The 19805-nt window shown below is 43.2% G+C and overlaps 1 protein-coding gene across 2 annotated transcripts; it reads left to right on the forward strand.

Moving 5' to 3' along the window:
* Positions 1 to 12991: 12991 nt before the first annotated feature.
* LOC123398497 lies at positions 12992 to 16378 on the forward strand. 2 transcript variants are annotated; one of them, XM_045092960.1, is made up of 4 exons: positions 13007 to 13243; positions 15060 to 15165; positions 15278 to 15324; positions 16057 to 16378. In XM_045092960.1, the coding sequence occupies exons 1-3, from the start codon at positions 13134 to 13136 to the stop codon at positions 15290 to 15292; spliced, it is 231 nt and encodes a 76-aa protein (XP_044948895.1). In that variant the 5' UTR covers positions 13007 to 13133; the 3' UTR covers positions 15293 to 15324; positions 16057 to 16378. The 2 variants fall into 2 exon arrangements, with proteins under 2 accessions (XP_044948894.1, XP_044948895.1); XM_045092959.1 differs by lacking the exon at positions 15278 to 15324 and having other exon boundaries at positions 12992 to 13243.
* Positions 16379 to 19805: the final 3427 nt, after the last annotated feature.

Consider the following 19805-nt stretch of genomic DNA (forward strand, 5'->3'; position numbering starts at 1 on the left):
CGATTATTGGGATAAGTGCAAAGATGCTTACATATCCAAGTATTTTCCGCAGACTAAGATTATCTCCTTACGTAACGATATCATGAATTTCAAGCAACTTGATCATGAACACGTTGCACAATCTTGGGAGAGGATGAAGTTAATGATTAGAAATTGTCCCGCTCATAGCTTGAGTTTGTGGATGATTATACAAATCTTTTACGCTGGCTTGAATTTTGCCTCTCGCAATATCTTGGACTCCGCCTTAGGTGGAACATTCATGGAAATCACGTTAGGAGACGCTACAAAACTCCTAGACAATATCATGACCAACTACTCTCAGTGGCACACTGAAAGGTCACCTGCTAGCAAAAAGGTACACGCTATAGAAGAAATTAACTCGCTTAGTGCTAAGATGGACGAGTTGATGAATTTGGTTGCTAGTAGGAACGCTCCTTTAGATCCTAATGACATGCCACTATCTTCCTTCGTTGAGAGTAACAACGCTAGTTTGGACGTTAATTTTGTTGGTAGGAACAATTTTGGCAACAACAATGCTTTTAGAGGAAACTATGTTCCTAGGCCTTTTCCTAGTAACTCCTCTAACAATTATGGAAATTCCTACAACAATACTTATGGAAATCACAACAAATTACCCTCTGATTTAGAGAGTAATATCAAAGAGTTCATCAACTCTCAAGAGATTTTCAATGCGTCCATAGAGGAAAAACTAATCAAAATTGACGATTTGCCTAAGAGCGTTGATAGGATGTCTTCTGATATTGATGCTTTGAAAGTTAGATGTGCTCCTCCAAAGGTCAACTTGGATGAAACTTTGAAAGCTATGCATGTCTCCATGAATGAGAGCAAAGAAAGAACCGCCCAAATTCGCGCTAGGCATGAATGGTTTAAAAGGGTGCATTCTAGTGATGCAAATCACGAAGATCTTAAAGTGCTTGATGTGACTCCTCTTGAATATTTTTTTTCACGTGTCAAACCTATTGATGAAGGGGCTGGATATGAATCCACATTGGTTGAAAAACACCCCCATGATTCGGAGTTCACCTATCTTGATGATAAAGGTGTGGAGAGTGGAGTAGAAGAAATCAAAATTTTGGGTAGTAATGAAACTCCCACTTTGGATTTCAAGGAATTCAATTATGATAGTTGCTCCTTGTTTGAATGCATTTCTTTGATGCAATCCATTGCAAACTTTCCACATGCTTATAGCCAAAGCAAAGCCTTTACCGCGCATATCGTAGATGCTATGATGAAATCTCTTGAAGAGAAGCTCGAACTAGAAGTCTCTATACCTAGAAAACTTCATGATGAGTGGGAACCTACTATCAAAATCAAGATCAAAAACTATGAGTGCAATGCTTTGTGTGATTTGGGTGCTAGTGTTTCCGCGATTCCAAAGTCTTTATGTGATATTCTTGGTTTTCATGAGATTGAAGAGTGTTCTCTTAATTTGCATCTTGCGGATTCTACTGTCCAGAAACCCATGGGAAGGATCGATGATGTTCTTGTTGTTGCAAATAATAACTATGTACCCGTGGATTTCATTGTACTTGACATAGATTGCAATCCTTCATGTCCCATTATTCTTGGTAGACCTTTCCTAAGGACTATTGGTGCTATCATCGATATGAAGGAAGGGAATATTAGATTTCAGTTTCCCCTAAAGAAGGGCATGGAGCATTTTCCTAGAAAGAAAATAAGATTTCCTTATGAATCTATGATGAGGGCTACTTATGGTTTGAGCACCAAGGATGACTATACGTGATTCCATCATCTTTTGCCTAGCTAAGGGCGTTAAACAATAGCGCTTGTTGGGAGGCAACCCAACGAATCTATCCTTTTTCTTTCTGTTTTGTGTTTTCCACACTTTCATAATTCTGTTATGATTGTGTTTTTTGTGTTTCTTTTTGCGTTTGTGCCAAGCAAAACCGTTATGATTAGTCTTGGGGATGATCGTTTGGTCATGCTGGAAAAGACATAAACTTTCTGCTCACGAAAGGAATTTTCATTTTTTTTTATGTAAGAGATTTTGAGTTGATTCTTTTTGATTCTGATTTCTACACAAATTCTTCAGACTTTCGAAAGTTTTCAGAATTTTTGAAGTAACAGAATAATACGAAGTATACAGATTTCTACAGACTGGTCTGCTGTTAACAGATTCTGTTTTTGTTGAGTTGGTTGCTTATTTTGATGAAACTATGGATAGTATCGGGGGGTATTAGCCATGGAAGATTGAAAATACAGTAACCCAACATCAACATAAGTAGAATTTAAGTTTGCTATAGTACCTAAGGAAGTGGTGGTTTTCTTTCTTATACTAATGTTATCACGAGTTTCTGTTTAAGTTTCGTGTTGTGAAGTTTTCAAGTTTTTGGTGAAGTTCTTATGGACAAAAAGATAAAGAGTGGCAAGAGCTCAAGCTTGGGGATGCCCAAGGCACCCAAGATGATTCAAGGATGCCGTAAAAGCCTAAGCTTGGGGATGCCCCGGGAAGCCATCCCCTCTTTCATCTTCAATCCATCGGTAACGTTACTTGGGGCTATATTTTTATTCACCACATGTTATGTGTTTTGCTTGGAGCATCTTGTATCATAGGAGTCTTTTATTTTTGTTGTGTCACAATCATCCTTGCTGCACACCTAGATAGAGAGACATGCCCTCACCGTGATTTTGTCGAGCTTCACTTATATCCTTTGGTAGACAATTCAGCTCACATGTGCTTCACTTATATCTTTTGAGCTAGTTGCTTTTGCTCTGTGTGCTTCACTTATATCTTTTATAGCACGGCGGTGCATGGCTTGGTAGTTGATCCATGCTATGAAAGTAGTCTCAAAAGGGGTAGTTATCCAAAGGGATACGAAAACTTCCACCTTCATGTGCATTGAATAGTTAGAGAAGTTTGATTCATCTCAACTAGTTTTGAGTTGTGGTTATGGTAATATTGAAGTTATATTAGTAAGGTTTTGTGGATCTAGAAATACTTGTGTTGAAGTTAGTGATTCCCGTAGCATGCACGTATGGTGAACCGCTATGTGATGAAGTCTGAGCATGATTAGTCTATTGATTGTCATCCTTTGTGTGGCGGTCGGGATCGTGCGATGATTTATACCTACCAACCCTTCCCCTAAGAGTATGCGTTGAATGCTTTGTTTTGATTACTAATAAAACTTTTGCAACAAGTATATGAGTTCTTCATGACTAATGTTGAGTCCATGGTTTAGATGCACTTTCACCTTCCACCATCACTATTTTCTTTAGTGTCGTGCAACTTTCGCCGGTGCACAAAACCCACCAATAGCCTCCCTCAAAACAGCCACCATACCTACCTACTATGGCTTTTTCAAAGTCATTTAGAGATATATTGCCATGCAACTACCACCATGACATGTGCCACCACGTCTACATTGCCATTGCATGATCGTAAGATAGCTAGCATGATGTTTCCATTAATGTCCATGCCACGCTAGATCATTGTCACGGTACACTACCGAAGGCATTCCATATAGAGTCATCGTTGCTCTAAGTTTTGAGTTGTAAGTGTGATGATCATCATTGATGGAGATTGTCCCATGTGAGAAAATAAAACAGGCCAAAGATGCCCACCAAAAAAAAAGAGCCAAAGAGCCCATCCAAAACAAATGAGAGAAAAAGAGAGAAGGGACAATGCTACCACCTTCCCACACTTCTGCATATTAAGAACCATGATCTTCATGATTGAGAGTCTCTCGTTTTGTCACCACCATATAGCTAGTGGGAAATTTTCATTATATAACTTGGCTTGTATATTCCAATGATAGGCTTCCACAAATTTGCCTTAGGTCTTCGTGAGCAAGCAAGTTGGATGCACACCCACTAGTTTTCTTTAAGAGCTTTCACTTACTCTTAGCTCTAGTGCATCATTTGTATGGCAATCCCTACTCATTCACATTGATATCTATTGATGAGCATCTCCACAGCTCATTGATATGCCTAGTTAATGTGACCATCTTCTCCTTGTTTGTCTTGCAACCTCCACCACACTCCACACCACTTATAGTGCTAAAACCATGGCTCACGCTCATGTATTGCGTGAGAGTTGAAAAAGTTTGAGAAAGTAAAGGTGTGAAAACAATTACTTGGCCAATACCGGGGTTGTGCATGATTTAAATTCGTTGTGCAATGATGATAGAGCATAGCCAGACTATATGATTTTGCAGGGATAACTTTCTTTTGGCCTTGTCATTTTGAAAGTTCATGATTACCTTGCTAGTTTGCTTGAATTATTATTGTCTCCGCGTCAATAGCAAACTATTGTTTTGAATCTAATGGATCTGAACATTCACGTCACATAAGAGGAGTTACAAAGGACATCTATGCTAGGTAGCATGAAAACATCAAAAAAATCATTCTTTATCACTTCCCTACTCGAGGACGAGCAGGAGTTAAGCTTGGGGATGCTTGATACGTCTTAAACGTATCTATAATTTTTGATGGTTTCACGCTGTTATCTTGTCAACTTTGGATGATTTGTTTAACTTTATATCTTTTTTGGGACCAACTTATTAACTCAGTGCCAAGTGCGAGTTCCTGTTTTTCTGTGATTTTGACTCTTTTCAGATCTGATTTTGGAACGGAGTCCAAACGGAATAAAATCCCCGAAATGATTTTTTCCAGATGGAAGAAGATCGGGAGGCTTGAGGGCCAAGCAAGTGGGCCCACACGGGGCCCAGAAGCCCTGTTGCCGCGGCTAGGGGGAGGCCACGACAACCAATCTTGTGGCCCCCCTGGCGCTCCCCTGCGCTAGGTCTTTGGCCTATAAATTCCCTAAAAATCCAGAAAAAATCAGGGCGTCCACGAAATAACTTTTCCACCGCCGCAAGCTTCCGTTTCCGCGAGATCTCATCTGGAGACCCGTCCCGGTGCCCTACCGGAGGGGACTTTGGAGTTGGAGGGCTTCTTCATCAACATCATCGCCCCTCCAATGACTCGTGAGTAGTTCACTTCAGACCTACGGGTACGTAGTTAGTAGCTAGATGGCTTCTTCTCTCTCTATCTTGGATCTTCAATACAAAGTTCTCCATGATCTTCATGGAGATCTATCCGATGTAATCCTCTTTGGCGGTGTGTTTGTCGAGATCCGATGAATTGTGGATTTGTGATCATATTATCTATGATATTTATTTGAGTCTTTGCTGATTTCTTATATGCATGATTTGATATCCTTGTAAGTCTCTCCGAGTCTTGGGTTTTGTTTGGCCAACTAGATCTATGATTCTTGCAATGGGAGAAGTGCTTGGTTTTGGGTTCATACCGTGTGGTGACCTTTCCCAGTGACAGAAGGGGCAGCAAGGCACGCATCGTGTTGTTGCCATCAAGGGTAACAAGATGGGATTTTATCGTAGAGATGAGATTGTCCATCTACATCATGTCATCTTTCTTAAGGCATTACTCTGTTCTCATGAACTTAATACACTAGATGCATGCTGGATAGCGGTCGACGTGTGGAGTAATAGTAGTAGATGCAGAAAGTATCGGTCTACTTGTTTTGGACGTGATGCCTATAGATATAATCATTGCCATAGATAACGTCAAGACTTTGCGTGGTTCTATCAATTTCTCGACAGTAATTCTTTCACCCACCGTCTACTTGCTTTCATGAGAGAAGCCACTAGTGAACACTACGGGCCCCGGGTCTATTCACACCTATCGTTTCCACTCTCGCTTTTACTTTGCTTTGTTACTTTGTTGCTTTCAGTTCTCACTTGGCAAACAATCTATAAGGGATTGACAGCCCCTTCATAGCGTTGGGGCTACCGCAGGGAAACCCGAGGTTTGGTTTCTCCTAGTATGACCCATCCGTCGTGTCCTGAGAACGAGATACGCGGCTCCTATCGGGATCGTCGACACGTCGGGCAGCCTTGCTGGATTAGTTTTACCTTTGACAGAATATCTTGTGCATCGGGATTCCGGTGATGCTTTGGGTAATCTCAGAGTTGAGGTTTTCCACTAGGGAATCCGACGAGATCGCGAGCTTCGTGATTGAGGATTTCTATGCGGCTTGTGGTAATTTGTGATGGACTAGTTGGAGCACCCCTGCAGGGTTAAATCTTTTCGGAAAGTCATGCCCGCGGTTATGTGGCAACGTGGAAACTTTGTTTAACACTGGTTCTAGATAACTTGAAGTTAACTTAATTAAAATATGCCAACTGTGTGCGTAACCGTGACTGTCTCTTTCGTGAGTTCCTTCTCCGATCGAGGACACGGTGGGGTTATGTCTGACGTAGGTAGGTGTGCAGGATCATTCATTTGATCAACCGTAGTTCACGTCCGCTATGCGTAGATCTTCCCCCTCTTATTTCTTGTACTCGTAAGTTTAGCCACCACATATATGCTTAGCCGCTGCTGCAACCTCACCACTTAACCTTACCTCACCCATTAAGCTTTGCTAGTCTTGATACCTTTGGGAATGAGATTGCTGAGTCCCCTGTGGCTTACAGATTACTACAACACCAGTTGCAGGTACAGGTAAAGATTACTTGATGCGAGCACGTTGATTGCTCATTTGGAGTTGCTTCTTCTTCTTCGTCTTCATCGATCTAGGATGGGTTCCAGGCCGGCAGCCTAGGATAGCAAGGATGGACGTCATTCTTCTTTTCTCGTTTGTTTTCGTCCGTAGGCGGACCATGCTCTTACTCTTGATGTATATGTATTGTACTGTTGTGACTCTGATGTAGCTTGTGGCGAGTGTAAGCCAATTCTATTATATATCTCTTCTTTTCAGTACATGTACTTGTAACAATATCCATTCTTGCGACACGACGAGATGCACTTCTATCCCTGACGAGGCCCTCGTGCCAAATTGAGGATATGATCACATCTTGGGCGTGACAAGTTGGTATCAGAGCAGTACCGACCTAGGAGCCCCCTTGATTGATCGAACTTGGCCGAGTCGAGTCTAGTGAAAAACTACTTTGAGTCTAGTTATATATCGGAGAGTAGGATTCTTTTTTTCTCCTCTTCTATGCTCTCGTGAGGAATCTTGACGTAATAATTTAATTCTACTCCTCTTCTCACTCAAAAAAAATTTAGGATCATGCGGATATTCTTGGGATCTATATGATGCCGATGTGACGGAGTTCTGTCTTGGTGCCTCCTGTCTGACTTGATTTTCTTCCGAGGAGTTGAGCTCCAGGGGATTCTCGAGCACATCGTTATCATTCAGATTTCTTAGTATCTCAAAACGAAGGATGTTCGTAATTGCTTCAATACTAGTAGTGGCGAGATAACCCCAATGTCCCCAGTACTGGTGCAGATTGTTCGGGAGTACTGCCATACTTTGTATCATTGTGACCACGAGGGTCTGTTGTAGATGAAGGTCCGAGATTCTGGTTGTGTGTTGACGGATGTGATACAAGTGACGGGTTAGCATAGGAGTTGTGTGATTATTACTCCTTGTATCCGTGTACCAGATTGCATGACCAGAAATTTCGGGAATTCTTAGGTGGGAATTCAATTGGTTACTTATAGGACAGTCTTCCAACAAATGCATGATGTTAGGTTGGGGTTCGACATCTAGTGGATTCGTTTGTTGATGGTCGACTTACAGCGGTTCTCATTGTGTCTTAAAGAGTCCTTGTAGCTTGCTACGACTCGGGGACGCTTTGTATGTCGGGTGCACTGCCTTGCACTTGATGTCTACTGTAAGGATCGAGCCCGTGCGATCGTGTCCACGAAAATATCAAACGGAAATCTCTCTCATGAGTTTGTTCTGGCTTGTTTCATAAGCCTCATCCCTTTGTTTTTGTTGAATATGGTAATTCGAGTTGCTTCGATGCCAAGTGGTGATTTCAGATATTTCCTAAGTGGTGTTCTCGTATTTTTATGAGAGTACTACTCCTTTTCCTCAAATCAGATTGTCATGTCAATTCCTTTTCAACCGGAGTCATCGTATCAATTCCATTCAACCGGCGTGCTTCTCTGCAACTGAATTCAATCCTCTCTAGTTTTTGCAGATCAATCTTTCTATTCTTATTCCGGAGTTTGTCTCATCTGTCTCAAGTTGTCTTTTTTTTCCCCGCCCTCCCACCCTTTTTCTTCACTGATCCAATTTTCATCCAAGAGTTTTCTTTTCATTGTGCTCCCGCTGTCTGTTCTTTTCTCTCTTACCCGGTGGTTCTTTGTGAACATTCTCAGGAGCTTCGTGTTCATATTTATTCATTCTTGTCATCTTTTCCGGTGAATTCAATTCAGTTATCCGTGTCATCATATCTATTCATCCCTGTAATTCTTTCCCATGTTGGAAATTCTTTTCCGCCTATCTTGTTATTCATTCTTCTCTTTCTATCCGGTGTGTTCAAGATATCTCGGGAGTTTCGTGTTTTCAATTCTTTTAATTATTTCGAGGTGCTAACCTCATCTAGTTCTCTTCATACCGGTGCAATATCAATCTTTCAAGCAATCTTTTCTAACGGTGGTTTCTTTGAGTGGCCCCATAACCCATAGGTTCTTTCCCAGGATCTTTCCTGGCTCTTTTAATCTTTTCTCGGAGATCATTAATTATTTTCAGCTATGACGTAAGTATGGATTTCATCAGTCATATTCCTTCTTCGGGATCAATTAGAATTAATTCTCTTATTTGGCTCAACCTTTCATTCTTCTCTATTCTGGAGCGTCTCATTAATTCTTGGTGTTGTTTCTCGTCATCATTCTCAGCTTGCTAATTCGAAGGAGCGTTTCTCTCAAATCTTGGTTCATTCTTTTGAAGATTCATTATTTCAGCTTTGTTCCACCATCTTGAATTGTTCCCAATCATGAGTAATCTCTTTCTTGCCATCCGGTGTTTTTCTGAGTTGTATTCATTCTCGATCCTCCGAAGGCCATCATTTCAGAAGATTTCTTCGTTCTCAGCTTTCAGCTTTCATCCTCAATTCTTCTCAATTGTTGTCTCTTCGTTCGTCTCTCGATTATCCGGTGCCTTGTTCAAGTTTTCTCGCAGGTGGCTTGTGATCTATTCGTTCTCATGTATCTCCATTAATTCGTGGTATTCCCATTCAATTGTGAATTCTTACCGGTGCTTCCTTCAAGACTGCCTCAGGTGGTGCTTATCTCTCTGCCTCTTCAAGATTCATTTCTAGAGGAATAAGTACTACGCTAAATCCGTTGCTTGTCATCAATTAAACTTGATGAAGGATTAGCATAACATAATTCTTATTCCTGTTTCATAATGATTTCAATTCTTCTTCCGGAGTGGCTCTTGCTATCAATTCCTTTTTCTCAAGTGTTCTTATCTTTTCTTTTCCGGAGTTCCAAGTTTTATCAAGTATCTCTTTGTGAAGCTTCATCTAAATCTTGGCAAGGTCATAATCTTATTATTTTCATCCTTCATATCTTGCATCGTCCGTTTGAAACAGAGGCTCGTCATGGTGGTTCTTCAAGGATGTAATTCATTCTCAAGTGTTCTTCAAGATTCTGTTGGAGTACCTCAAGTATTCTTTCTCTTGCATCTCCAGTGCATTGTTCTTCCTTTGTCCTTTGAGGTGGTGTTATAGCATTCTTGTTAGTGTAGGAGCCTCGAAGAGTTTTCCTCTCAAGAATGAGATAATTAAACCCACCAATTCTATGATCATGAGATATTTTTTTCAACCCATGATTTCTTCTTGTAGTGTAGGAGAGTTGTGACAGCCCGAGACCGATGCCCCAGAAGATTCCCCTTTATTTCCATTTTCGTCGGGTGATTAGTTTTATTTGTTGCATCTTCATTTAGTTTGCATCATCGCATCATGCATGGCATCATGTCAACTGTGTTTTGTCGATGTTGCTTGTTGCTCCTTGTTGTGGGTGTTAGTGCCTTGTGTGTGGCATTGTTCATTGGTGTGATGAGAGTGGGTGCAACAGAGCCACTTCAAACCCTATTGCACCGCGGACCTAAAACCTTATCTCCCCTTCTCTCCCCTCTTATTTCATTTTTTGTGGTTTTGCTAAAGTTTCCATTTTAACCCCTATTTAAAAAGTTTGTCTTCTTTTAAAAAATCCTTTTATCAAATGTGGGGGCAACCATCGGGTTTTTCTTTTATTTCTTCTTTTGTTTTATTTCAAAAAAACTAGAGTCTCATTTTATTTATAAAAGGGGTTTATTTTTATTCTTAAAAAAGGGGTTTTAATTTTAATTCTTCAAAAGGTTTTATTTTTATTCGTTTAAAAAAATGCCCAAGCTATTTTATAGTTTGGGTATTTTTTTTCAAAGGAGTCAAAAATATTTATTTTTATTGTGTTTAAACCTTTTTCATTTTGTTTGATTTTCTGTTTTAAAAGTTAAAAAAACAAATAAGAAGAGGGAGCCCAGCATGTGGCCACTTGGGCCGCAGCCGAGCTCCCCATCCCTAGCGCCAGGAGGCTCTCCTCCCGATTCCCCTCGTCCCTCGTCCTCCCGCAGCGCCGTCCTCCCCAGCGTCTCCTTTCTCCCCCGATTCCCCTCTCCTCCCGTTTCCTCCTCCCTCTCCCGAGTTTGAAAAGACCTCGATGACGCCTAGAGGGGGGGTGAATAGGCTATTTAAAAGCTTCTTCAGATTTGGCTTGAACCTAATGCGGAAATAAACTAAGAGGGTACTTGTCAAGCACAAATCCTAAATGCACTAGGCACTGCAATGTGTATCAACAACACGATCTACCAAGATGGACACAATACAGTTACTAACAAGCACAAGTAAGTTACACAAACTTACTTGAGCTATATCACACGACAAGTAGGTGAACAACACAAGATACTAGATCACACTATATCAACACGATATATCAAGGGCTGCAAGTATGAACGTGTGGATATAGAGGGTATGCTTGAATGATTAATCTTGTACAAGAAATGGCCAACACAATATAATGAGCACAAGCAATATGCAATGTATGTATGCTCAAATAACACAAGTAAACCACAAGTAAGGAGTTAGGGTTAAGGATAACCAAGGTCACTGAGACGAAGATGTATCCCGATGTTCACTTCCTTGGAGGGAAGCTAGTCACCGTCAGAGAGGTGGATGTTACCATGAAGGCACACCAACGCCACGAAGGCTCACCCTATTCTCCCTTTGAGATAACACCACGAAGGCGTTTCTCAACCACTAGTGGTAAGCCTTTGAGGTGGCTTCCAAACCCTCACAAACTTTTCCGGGGGAAATCACACGGATTGATTCCTCTCCGAAGAACTCCTACCGCCTAGGAGTCTCCAACCTCCAAGAGTAACACTGGTTCTAGATAACTTGAAGTTAACTTAATTAAAATATGCCAACTGTGTGCGTAATCGTGACTGTCTCTTTCGTGAGTTCCTTCTCCGATCGCGGACACAGTGGGGTTATGTCTGACGTAGGTAGGTGTTCAGGATCATTTATTTGATCAACCGTAGTTCACGTCCGCTATGCGTAGATCTTCCTCCTCTTATTTCTTGTACTCGTAAGTTTAGCCACCACATATATGCTTAGCCGCTGCTGCAACCTCACCACTTAACCTTACCTCACCCATTAAGCTTTGCTAGTCTTGATACCTTTGGAAATGAGATTGCTGAGTCCCTTGTGGCTCACAGATTACTACAACACCAGTTGCAGGTACATGTAAAGGTTACTTGACGCGAGCGCGTTGATTGTTCATTTGGAGTTGCTTCTTCTTCTTCTTCTTCGTCGATCTAGGATGGGCTCCTGGCCGGCAGCCTGGGATAGCAAGGATGGACGTCGTTCTTCTGTTCTCGTTTGTTTTCGTCCGTAGGCAGACCCTGCTCTTGCTCTTGATGTATATGCACTGTACTGTTGTGACTCTGATGTAGCTTGTGGCGAGTGTAAGCCAATTCTATTATATAACTCTTCTTTTCAGTACATGTACTTGTAACGATATCCATTCTTGCGACACGACGAGATGCGCTTCTATCCCTGACGAGGCCCTCGTGCCAAATTGAGGATATGGTCGCATCTTGGGCGTGACAATACACCAACTGTGTGCGTAACTGTGACCGTATCTTCTTGTGAGGTTTGAACCAAGAAGGGAACACAGTGGGGTTATGTTTGACTCGTAAGCAGGTGTCCAGGATCACTTCTTAATCATTTGTAGTTTACATCCGTTTATGTATAGATCACTTTTCTTATTCTTGTACTCGTAAGTTAGCCACTCAAATAAATGCTTAGTGCTTGTTGCAGCCTCACAACTTAACCATACTTCACCCATTAAGCTTGCTCGTTTGGAAATGAGATTATTGAGTCCCTTCGACTCACAGATTACTACAACACGAGTTGCAGGTACAAGTAAAGCAATACTTTGACGTGAGAGCGATGATTGTTTGATTTGGAGTTTTTCTTCTTCCTCGATCATAGGATGCGTTCGAGGCGGCAGCCTGTGATACGAAGGATGGACGTCGTTTTTGTCGTTTAATTTCGTCTGTAGTTGGACCCTGTTCTTCTGAATGGTGATTGAATGTATATTTGTATTGAGATGATCATGCTTAGCTTGTGGTGAGTGTAAACCAATTACATATAATCATCTCTTCTTTATATGTACTTGTAATATTATCCATTTTTATGAAATGATGAGATGCCCTTCTATCCCTGTCGAGGTTCTCGAGCCAAAATTATAATAAAATGCATCTTGAGCGTTACAAGTTGGTATAAATACGAGCATCAGGATTTAAACCTTGCTGGACTAAAATACCACAACCCTTCTAACCATTCAATTACAAGTTAGTTTTATGCGGTACGGAGTTGTTATTTTTCTGTCTTGCAAAGTCTTTTATGTCAAACTGTTGCATCGTTATTACTCCCTCCGTTCCTAAATATAAGTCTTTGTAGAGATTTCAGTGGTGGACTACATGCGGATGTATATAGACATATTTTAGAGTATATATACATTCAATCATTTTGCTCTGTATGTAGACATCTAGTCAAATCGCTTAAAAGACTTATATTTAGGAACGGAGGGAGTATATCTGAATAAAACCATTTGTGTTAAAGAAAAGCTGACTTGCAGGCCCTCGGCGGCTTTCTAGAATCTCCAAAAGCCCCTCTTCCTTTTCGCCGGATCTTCTTGTGCACATCGTCGCATATCCCAAAGCAGAAAACGCAAAAAGAAACCAGCAGTCCAAGCAACGAACTAGCGACAAGCGAAGGCGGAGGGAGTTGACGATGGGGCAGTGCGGGTGCTTCGGGGCGGCGCAGAAGGAGCAGCGGGCGGAGGCCGACCGCCTCGAGGCGCAGGAGGCCCGCGCAAGGGCCGCCGAGGCCGCCCAGAAGAGGTAACCGCCGCCTTCTGCTACAAGGAGCTCAAATCCTGATCCTAGTTTGTTGGTTCCAACTCTTCGGGCCGATCAGGTTGGTTTGGTTAGTAGGAGCGAAGAATTCGGCCGTTCAACGCGGTATACTCCCGGCCATGCCCGTGTCGCACTGGTTTCTTGGTGGGATGCCCTGATTCTTGCGGGACTGGGTTCATGGTTTATCGGATTGGATTGGTTTCGAGACTGCCAGAGTTCACCAGGTTGGATCGAAATGTTCGTCCCTGGAGCAGTTCATGGAACCGGATGGAGTTGACCCCTTGTTGAATCGCGCCGCACTACTCAGATATTTCTTGTCCAAAAATGGCGTGCTCTCTTTTATTGCGTTATTGTTAGAGCGAGACGATGTCTTGCAGGTGAAGCAGACAGTTGCAGAAGGAAGGCTGATGGGACTGGCTGTAAGACAATTTGCTGAATGGCAACGTTCCTGCAGAGCTTGTCGAGCTGAATTCCTGCTCTGTCTTGTACTGAATTAGTTGGTCTGCATCATTGATACAACTGCATGGCCATATACTCAAGTAAGCACATAGATGGCTACATTCCTGTTGAGATAGACCGGATTCTTCCCCAATATTGATGCTAGGCCTGTCTACAAAATGTACTCACTGGAACTCTACCTATGTCTTTGCGATGCTGTATGTAAGTAACAACAACTTCTTTGACAACTTCCATTTCTTGTCCAGTATGGAGAAAATTCTCAACATCTCTTTGTTCTCTTGTTATCTACAACAACGGCCTCACTGGAGGAAACTTACCATCAGCACTTACTGCTGATCTTTGTTTTCTGTACTACCTTCACTTCTCAAGCAATGATTCCTATGATGACATCATTGTGGTATCTGCAATTTATTTGGCTTCAAGTTTTCAATCTGCTCTATCAACCACGTCGGCATGTACAGCTTAGCAGGTTGTGCTGCGACAAGCGTTTTCCCACTCATTGTACTTATCATAAGGCGGTTCAATCATCTCATCGAATTCTAAGAGTAGCAATTGTATGTGTCTGACCGTTCTGATTCCAAGTCGCTCCGATTGTTCAAACATTCTGCTGACTGTTATCTTTGGCTTTTTATCTCTTCCTGGAGTCGTGATTCTGGTTTCCCACATCCTGTTTCACAAATCACCTAGTGTTGGTTGTGCTGGGTGCTGGAACTAATTTCAGAAGATGTATTTCCAAATCTGGTTCTAGATTTAAGTTGGATTGATTAGGTATAAATGGATTATCAGAATTGTGTGGTAATACAAAGATTTTATTCTCCTTGTGTACTCTATGCTTGGGAATAAAGTTCAGAATGCTGTGGTCAAGTATACATGTTCAAGATTTCTGTGTTTTTCTATGAAAAAGTTTGTTTGGTTTTTTCTTACGGTATAAGCTTGTTTGTGTTGGTCAACGGTTCCTTTCGAGTCATCGCTGTTGTTGTTGAAATGAATAAGTTTGTTTTTCAGGATTTTTTTGGTCGTGCATTATCTTGTACTGTGCAGATCATGCACTTATATCTATTAACCACATCTACCAATTCATTTGGTCTTTTAGTTTACAGGCGTATTTCTTTCCAACATCTATGTGTTGTACATCAGCTTCAGCCCCCCCCCCCCCCCTCCCTCACTGCCATTTGTTTTTTCTGTGTATTTTTATTTTCTTATGTTGGTAATAATGATTCTATTATAGCTTACAACAGACATGTTGGCAAAATCCAAAGTCCTATTACAACTTTGGACTGTTCATACTTTATTAACTCAACCTGAAGTAGCCTGGTCTCAGTTTAGTTTTTTTAAACTTCAGGCAGCAGGAATATGAAAAGTCAGCTGCTGGACGAGCAGCACGGGCACAGATTAAAGCTATGAAGGAGTCCAAGACATCATCAAACCAAGGAGAGCCGGTTCTTAAGGTATTTTATCCTACTTGAGTAGTGTCTACGTGTCTACGTTGGACTAAAAGGTTAACCTTATGAGATTCATTTCTGTGTTCGATACTTATTTTCTGAGCTTTTGATTGTACAGTGGCAGATGGGGTAAAATCGTCGTAGTGTCCTTGCAACCCTCAGTGTGTAAGTATGAATACTCACTGAATCATACCCAGGGTCTTCCAGTTTCCTATGTGGTTGTGTGATCTGGTAGTGTGAACGAATGAAAAAACTGTACTGTTAAGTAGCCACCGCCTGTCTAAGTGTAAGTAGGATTGATTTTCATTTTTGTGATGCTTAACTATTCTGAAGGAATAGGTTTTCGATCCGGTTTCCCTTATAAACTGGATCAGCCAAAGCTCAAGGGGTGACTCTTGGCTTTGGCAGCTTTTGAGCAATATATTCAGGTGGGGATCCTCTACCCCCGTGATCGTTAAAAAAAAAACTATTCTGAAGGAACATAAACGAGCACTGCAGATAAGAAATGCATTATAATTGTTAGAGTTTTGTTTTTCATTATTATTTTCGATTTCCTTCCTTCTTCTAAGGGGTCCAATATATTTTTCAAGGATATGTCAAGATTGACGTATTGAGATCAAGGGCCCAATATATTTACGAGGAACAGAAGAGACCAGCTTCATTTCTAGACACTTCTTTAAAGTCTGTAATGAGAAGTTCTACTGTAGTGTTTGATATCGTGAACTATCAGAAAGTATGAAGTGAAAATTGATGATGGGGATATAAATTAGAACAAAACTTCAATTGTGACTTCCTATTGTATTATTCTAACATCACCATAGTTCTACTCTGTTGCACACTATTTTAATTGGTGTTGGGCCTTGTCTTGACACTTGTCTTCCGTGCCCTTTTTTTCAGGTTGTTGATGGTGCGCGGAAGCTTGTTTTCTTTTGATCATGCGATGCAGTTTGGTCACCTAACTCATTTGCGATTTTTTGCAAGTGAAGTGTACATCCTTTTAGTCACTGCCATACATGCTTATTCAGAGATGGCGTGTGTGTTGTCCAATTTGTCTTCTAGAAGTGTTTCGTGTGTTACTGTACATTCTGTAGACAAAGCTACTGCATTGAAAGTGATATTTTGGTTACACTTCTTTGTACAAAGCTACGGGAGCGTGATATCTGCAACTATCCAGTGGGGTTTCCTTTTAAGAGTTCCACCAAGATTGCTTTTGCGTTAATCATCTTCTCCTTACCGATGACAGTATTATCTTCATTAGTGCAAGTGCACAAAGTTCGAACAGGTTAAACCAAATTGTGTAAAGTTAGGCCTGTTTGAAACTACAATAGATTATAATAATCTGGATTATGAACATAGATTATATAATCTGGTTTATAAAAATAATTTAGGTGGACATGATTGGAGGTCAGATTATACAAACTGTAATCCGTGTTTTAAATTGTACAATGAGATGCTTACCCTTTGTTTTTTTAAACGGTCATTTTTTTATAATTCTCGCCATCTGGAGTTGAATGCAAGAGGTCCATGAACGAGGCCTGCAAATTGAGGTCCAATCCTCCAAATACGCTGGATCCATGGGCAGGGAGACAACCGCAATCGTCGGCGAAGCTTCGCCGACTCGACGTGATGGCCATGGACACAGACCTGCTCACTCCTCGCAGGGATTGAATCCTGCTGGTACAGTTCCTCCGCCTCCTCCTCTTGTTGCGACGCCATCTTCGATGGAGGTTGTGCTGCCGGCCGCAGGTCTCAGGGGTAGTGGCGGCGGTGGCGGCGCCCTAGGGTTGGAGCGATGGGGAAGAAGCTCTGGGTCGTGCGATGGGGAAAGGTCGGGTTGTGTGATGGGGAAGAAAGTCCCGGTCGGGTGCGCGCTGACCAGGAAAACAGGATGGCGGCGGTGGCAGTAGAGGTAAATATCTCAAAGTTTACAAGGGTAATAGGTCATTATTAATCCATAATCTGATTTTAGCTGGGTTAGAGTAGATTATGAGTTTTTAATAATCTGGTAATCTAGTTTTTAAAATCTACAATATAAACTGTTCTGTTTGAAAACATAATAGATTATAAAAACCAGATTATATAATCTGAATGGTTCCAAAGAGGGCCTTAGCAAGAACAAGAACATAGCAAGGCAATCGACGACGTCCGCCTCGCCAACCCTAAGAATTCATAGTCTCATGTTCCAATTCTTTGTAAATCTGTGATTTAGGAAGATCAAAAATTTCAAAATTTCAAACTTTTGATTTCTTTTGAATTGTTTGAAAGGAAAAGGGAAGTAGAGTGAAACATGCTGTGAACCCCCGTCTCGTCCCTACAAAGACTGGTGATGTGAAAAAATGAAAACTGGCTGTGGGCATCCTACAAAGACTGGTGATGTGAAAAAAATGTAAACTGCCTGTGCTCATCGTAAGAGCATCTCTAACAAACGTGCTAAAAAATTATAACAGCGGGAGTGTGTTTGCTCTAACACATGTTGTAAAATATGGCACGTTACGGTAGCTTCAGTAGGCCCGTTAAATTTATAGCGCCGTCCAGCACAAACAACATGTCTCACTCTAAAATAGAATCAAGAAGATGAAACACACACAAAATAAATTAAGAAACCTAGATTTTAATTCATAGCATAGTTCAACCCCAACACCATATGTAGTCCATACGATACGAGTAAATAAAAATGATAGTAGATAAAAACTAGATAAAATAAACGCGTCGACGACTGAAAACTATTCCTCCTCGCTCTCCTCGGTGGTGTGATCCGACGGCAGAAAGGCATCATCCCATTGAGGATCATTTTTGCCCAAGTTGACGATTGCCCCAGGTCGCACTGGGCTTCCACCAGTGTCTTCCCCTCACTGATGTCTGCCCGATCCGTGGCTCGCTCCACCCTCTTCTGCGTCCAGAGCGTCTGTTCGTTGACGACATCCTGCGGGAAGCGCTCGCACCATGCCGCCATGGGCTGCTCATCCGTCTCGGCGATGAGGAGGCGACACTCCCGCCTTTCATGTGTCCGGACTTTCGGGAACTTCATCTAAGACCGTGGCCTCCCGAGCCGCACGCCGCCGTGTCGTACGCGCGGGCAGCCGCTTGGAGGTCTCGAACGTCCAGAGCCCGAGGCGTGCATTGCCGAAACGTATCTCCGCGTAATACACGTCGGAGGGGCCAACGCAGACGTCGCGGTAGTCGGAGCTGCTCCGGCGGTGTGGCGACATGGTGGTGAAGGGGGCAAAGAAAGAGTCGACGGAGGCGAGGAAGAAGGCCGCGGTGGTGGCGGACGCGTGGCGGAGGCAGAGGCGATGGGGACGGCGGTTGGCAGGCGGCCATGCAAGGTTTTGTAGGGCGCGTTGGACGCCGCGTGCCAAAACTGTCACACGTGTTGCCTTTTTTTGCGCGCACACTGTCGATGTTTACTCACAGCATAAGCCATGGGTAGGCTAAAGATGGTGTGAACCGAAGTGGCACCGGAGGGCGCTGGGAACGAGGTTGGTACAAGCATGGAACTGTCGATGTTTACTCACAACATAAGCCATGGGTAGGCTAAACATGGTGTGAACCAAATTGGCACCGGAGAGCGCTGGGAACGAGGTTGGTACAAGTATGGAACGCACGATGTACCCAGGTTCAGGGCTCTCCGTAGAGATAACACCCCTAATCCTGCCGGAGTGTATGATGTATGAATGAGACTACAAAGTGCTCCTGGAGCTGTATTGCGGAGGAGGAAGGAGCTGCCGGCTCGCGTCTGCCTCTCCTATGTGGTTGGTGTGTGTGCTGAGTTGACCGACCCTTTGCATGGAGGGGGGCGGGGGGTTTATAGAGGAACCCACCGACCTACAATATGGATAAAAGGTACAAGAGTGGGACCCGGCTGGCAGCCTCGCCGGCTGGCCAGGGGCCCTTGGGGTCTTGTCTTGTCGTTGGAGGGGCCCGTCGGCTGCAAGGTCCCCTCTCGTCGTGGGACCCGCCGGCTAGCCAATAAGGCTCTCGCGTAAGGTTGACGCACGACACGTGTGGTATGTCCGGCGTCGTCCAGCGAGGATCATCATGGGCACGCAGTACGACCGTCTCCACTGTTCCCACGCCGAGTGCAGTAATGGAGTGGGAGTTTGACGGGCCAACACTGTGCAGGGTGATGGATCAGAGCCGGAGGAGGTCAACGGCGTGGCCGTCGATGCTTGTACCTGCCGTGCACCCCTATCCAGTACCTTTGCTGATGCGTAGCCACCTTTAACCATAGGGTCTCGTCATGACCTACGATCTGATGTGACTTGAGATCCCTAGCCGGCTAGCCTGCTTGACTAGCCGGCCTGGGCACGGCCGCCTCCCCCCTAGGCGGCTGGCTTGGCCTAGGCGGCCAGGGAAAGGTAGCCATCTGGCCTCTAGCCGGCAGGTGCTTCCTGGCCGGCCAGAGAGTTGGCCGTCTCGCCCCCAGCCGGAATGAGCTTCCTAGCCAGCCAGGGGGACTAGGTCTTTACATAATGGTTCTTGCTGTTCCTTCTTGGCCGAAGGCAAGGGAGTAGGCTTGATGAGCCTACCCCGGGGTTATCCCCCCGACAGTAGTCCCCGAAGCTAGGGAGGCCTGCCGCTTTGGAGGGGCGGCCTCGCCGGCTTAAGTTGTTTGTTGTTGTATTCTTGTCGCCGCCTGCGGCAGG

This window comes from Hordeum vulgare, chromosome 5H (assembly GCF_904849725.1).
Source record: "Hordeum vulgare subsp. vulgare chromosome 5H, MorexV3_pseudomolecules_assembly, whole genome shotgun sequence".
Lineage (NCBI taxonomy): Eukaryota > Viridiplantae > Streptophyta > Magnoliopsida > Poales > Poaceae > Hordeum > Hordeum vulgare.

What these genes read in the sequence shown, in the direction of transcription:
- LOC123398497 (XM_045092959.1), top strand. Translation starts at nt 13,134, where the DNA reads ATGGGGCAGTGCGGGTGCTTCGGGGCGGCGCAGAAGGAGCAGCGGGCG. An exon ending in GCCGAGGCCGCCCAGAAGAG is followed by an intron (nt 13,244 to 15,059) that starts GTAACCGCCGCC and finishes TTTAAACTTCAG; the next exon opens with GCAGCAGGAATATGAAAAGT. An exon ending in AAGGAGAGCCGGTTCTTAAG is followed by an intron (nt 15,166 to 16,056) that starts GTATTTTATCCT and finishes CCTTTTTTTCAG; the next exon opens with GTTGTTGATGGTGCGCGGAA.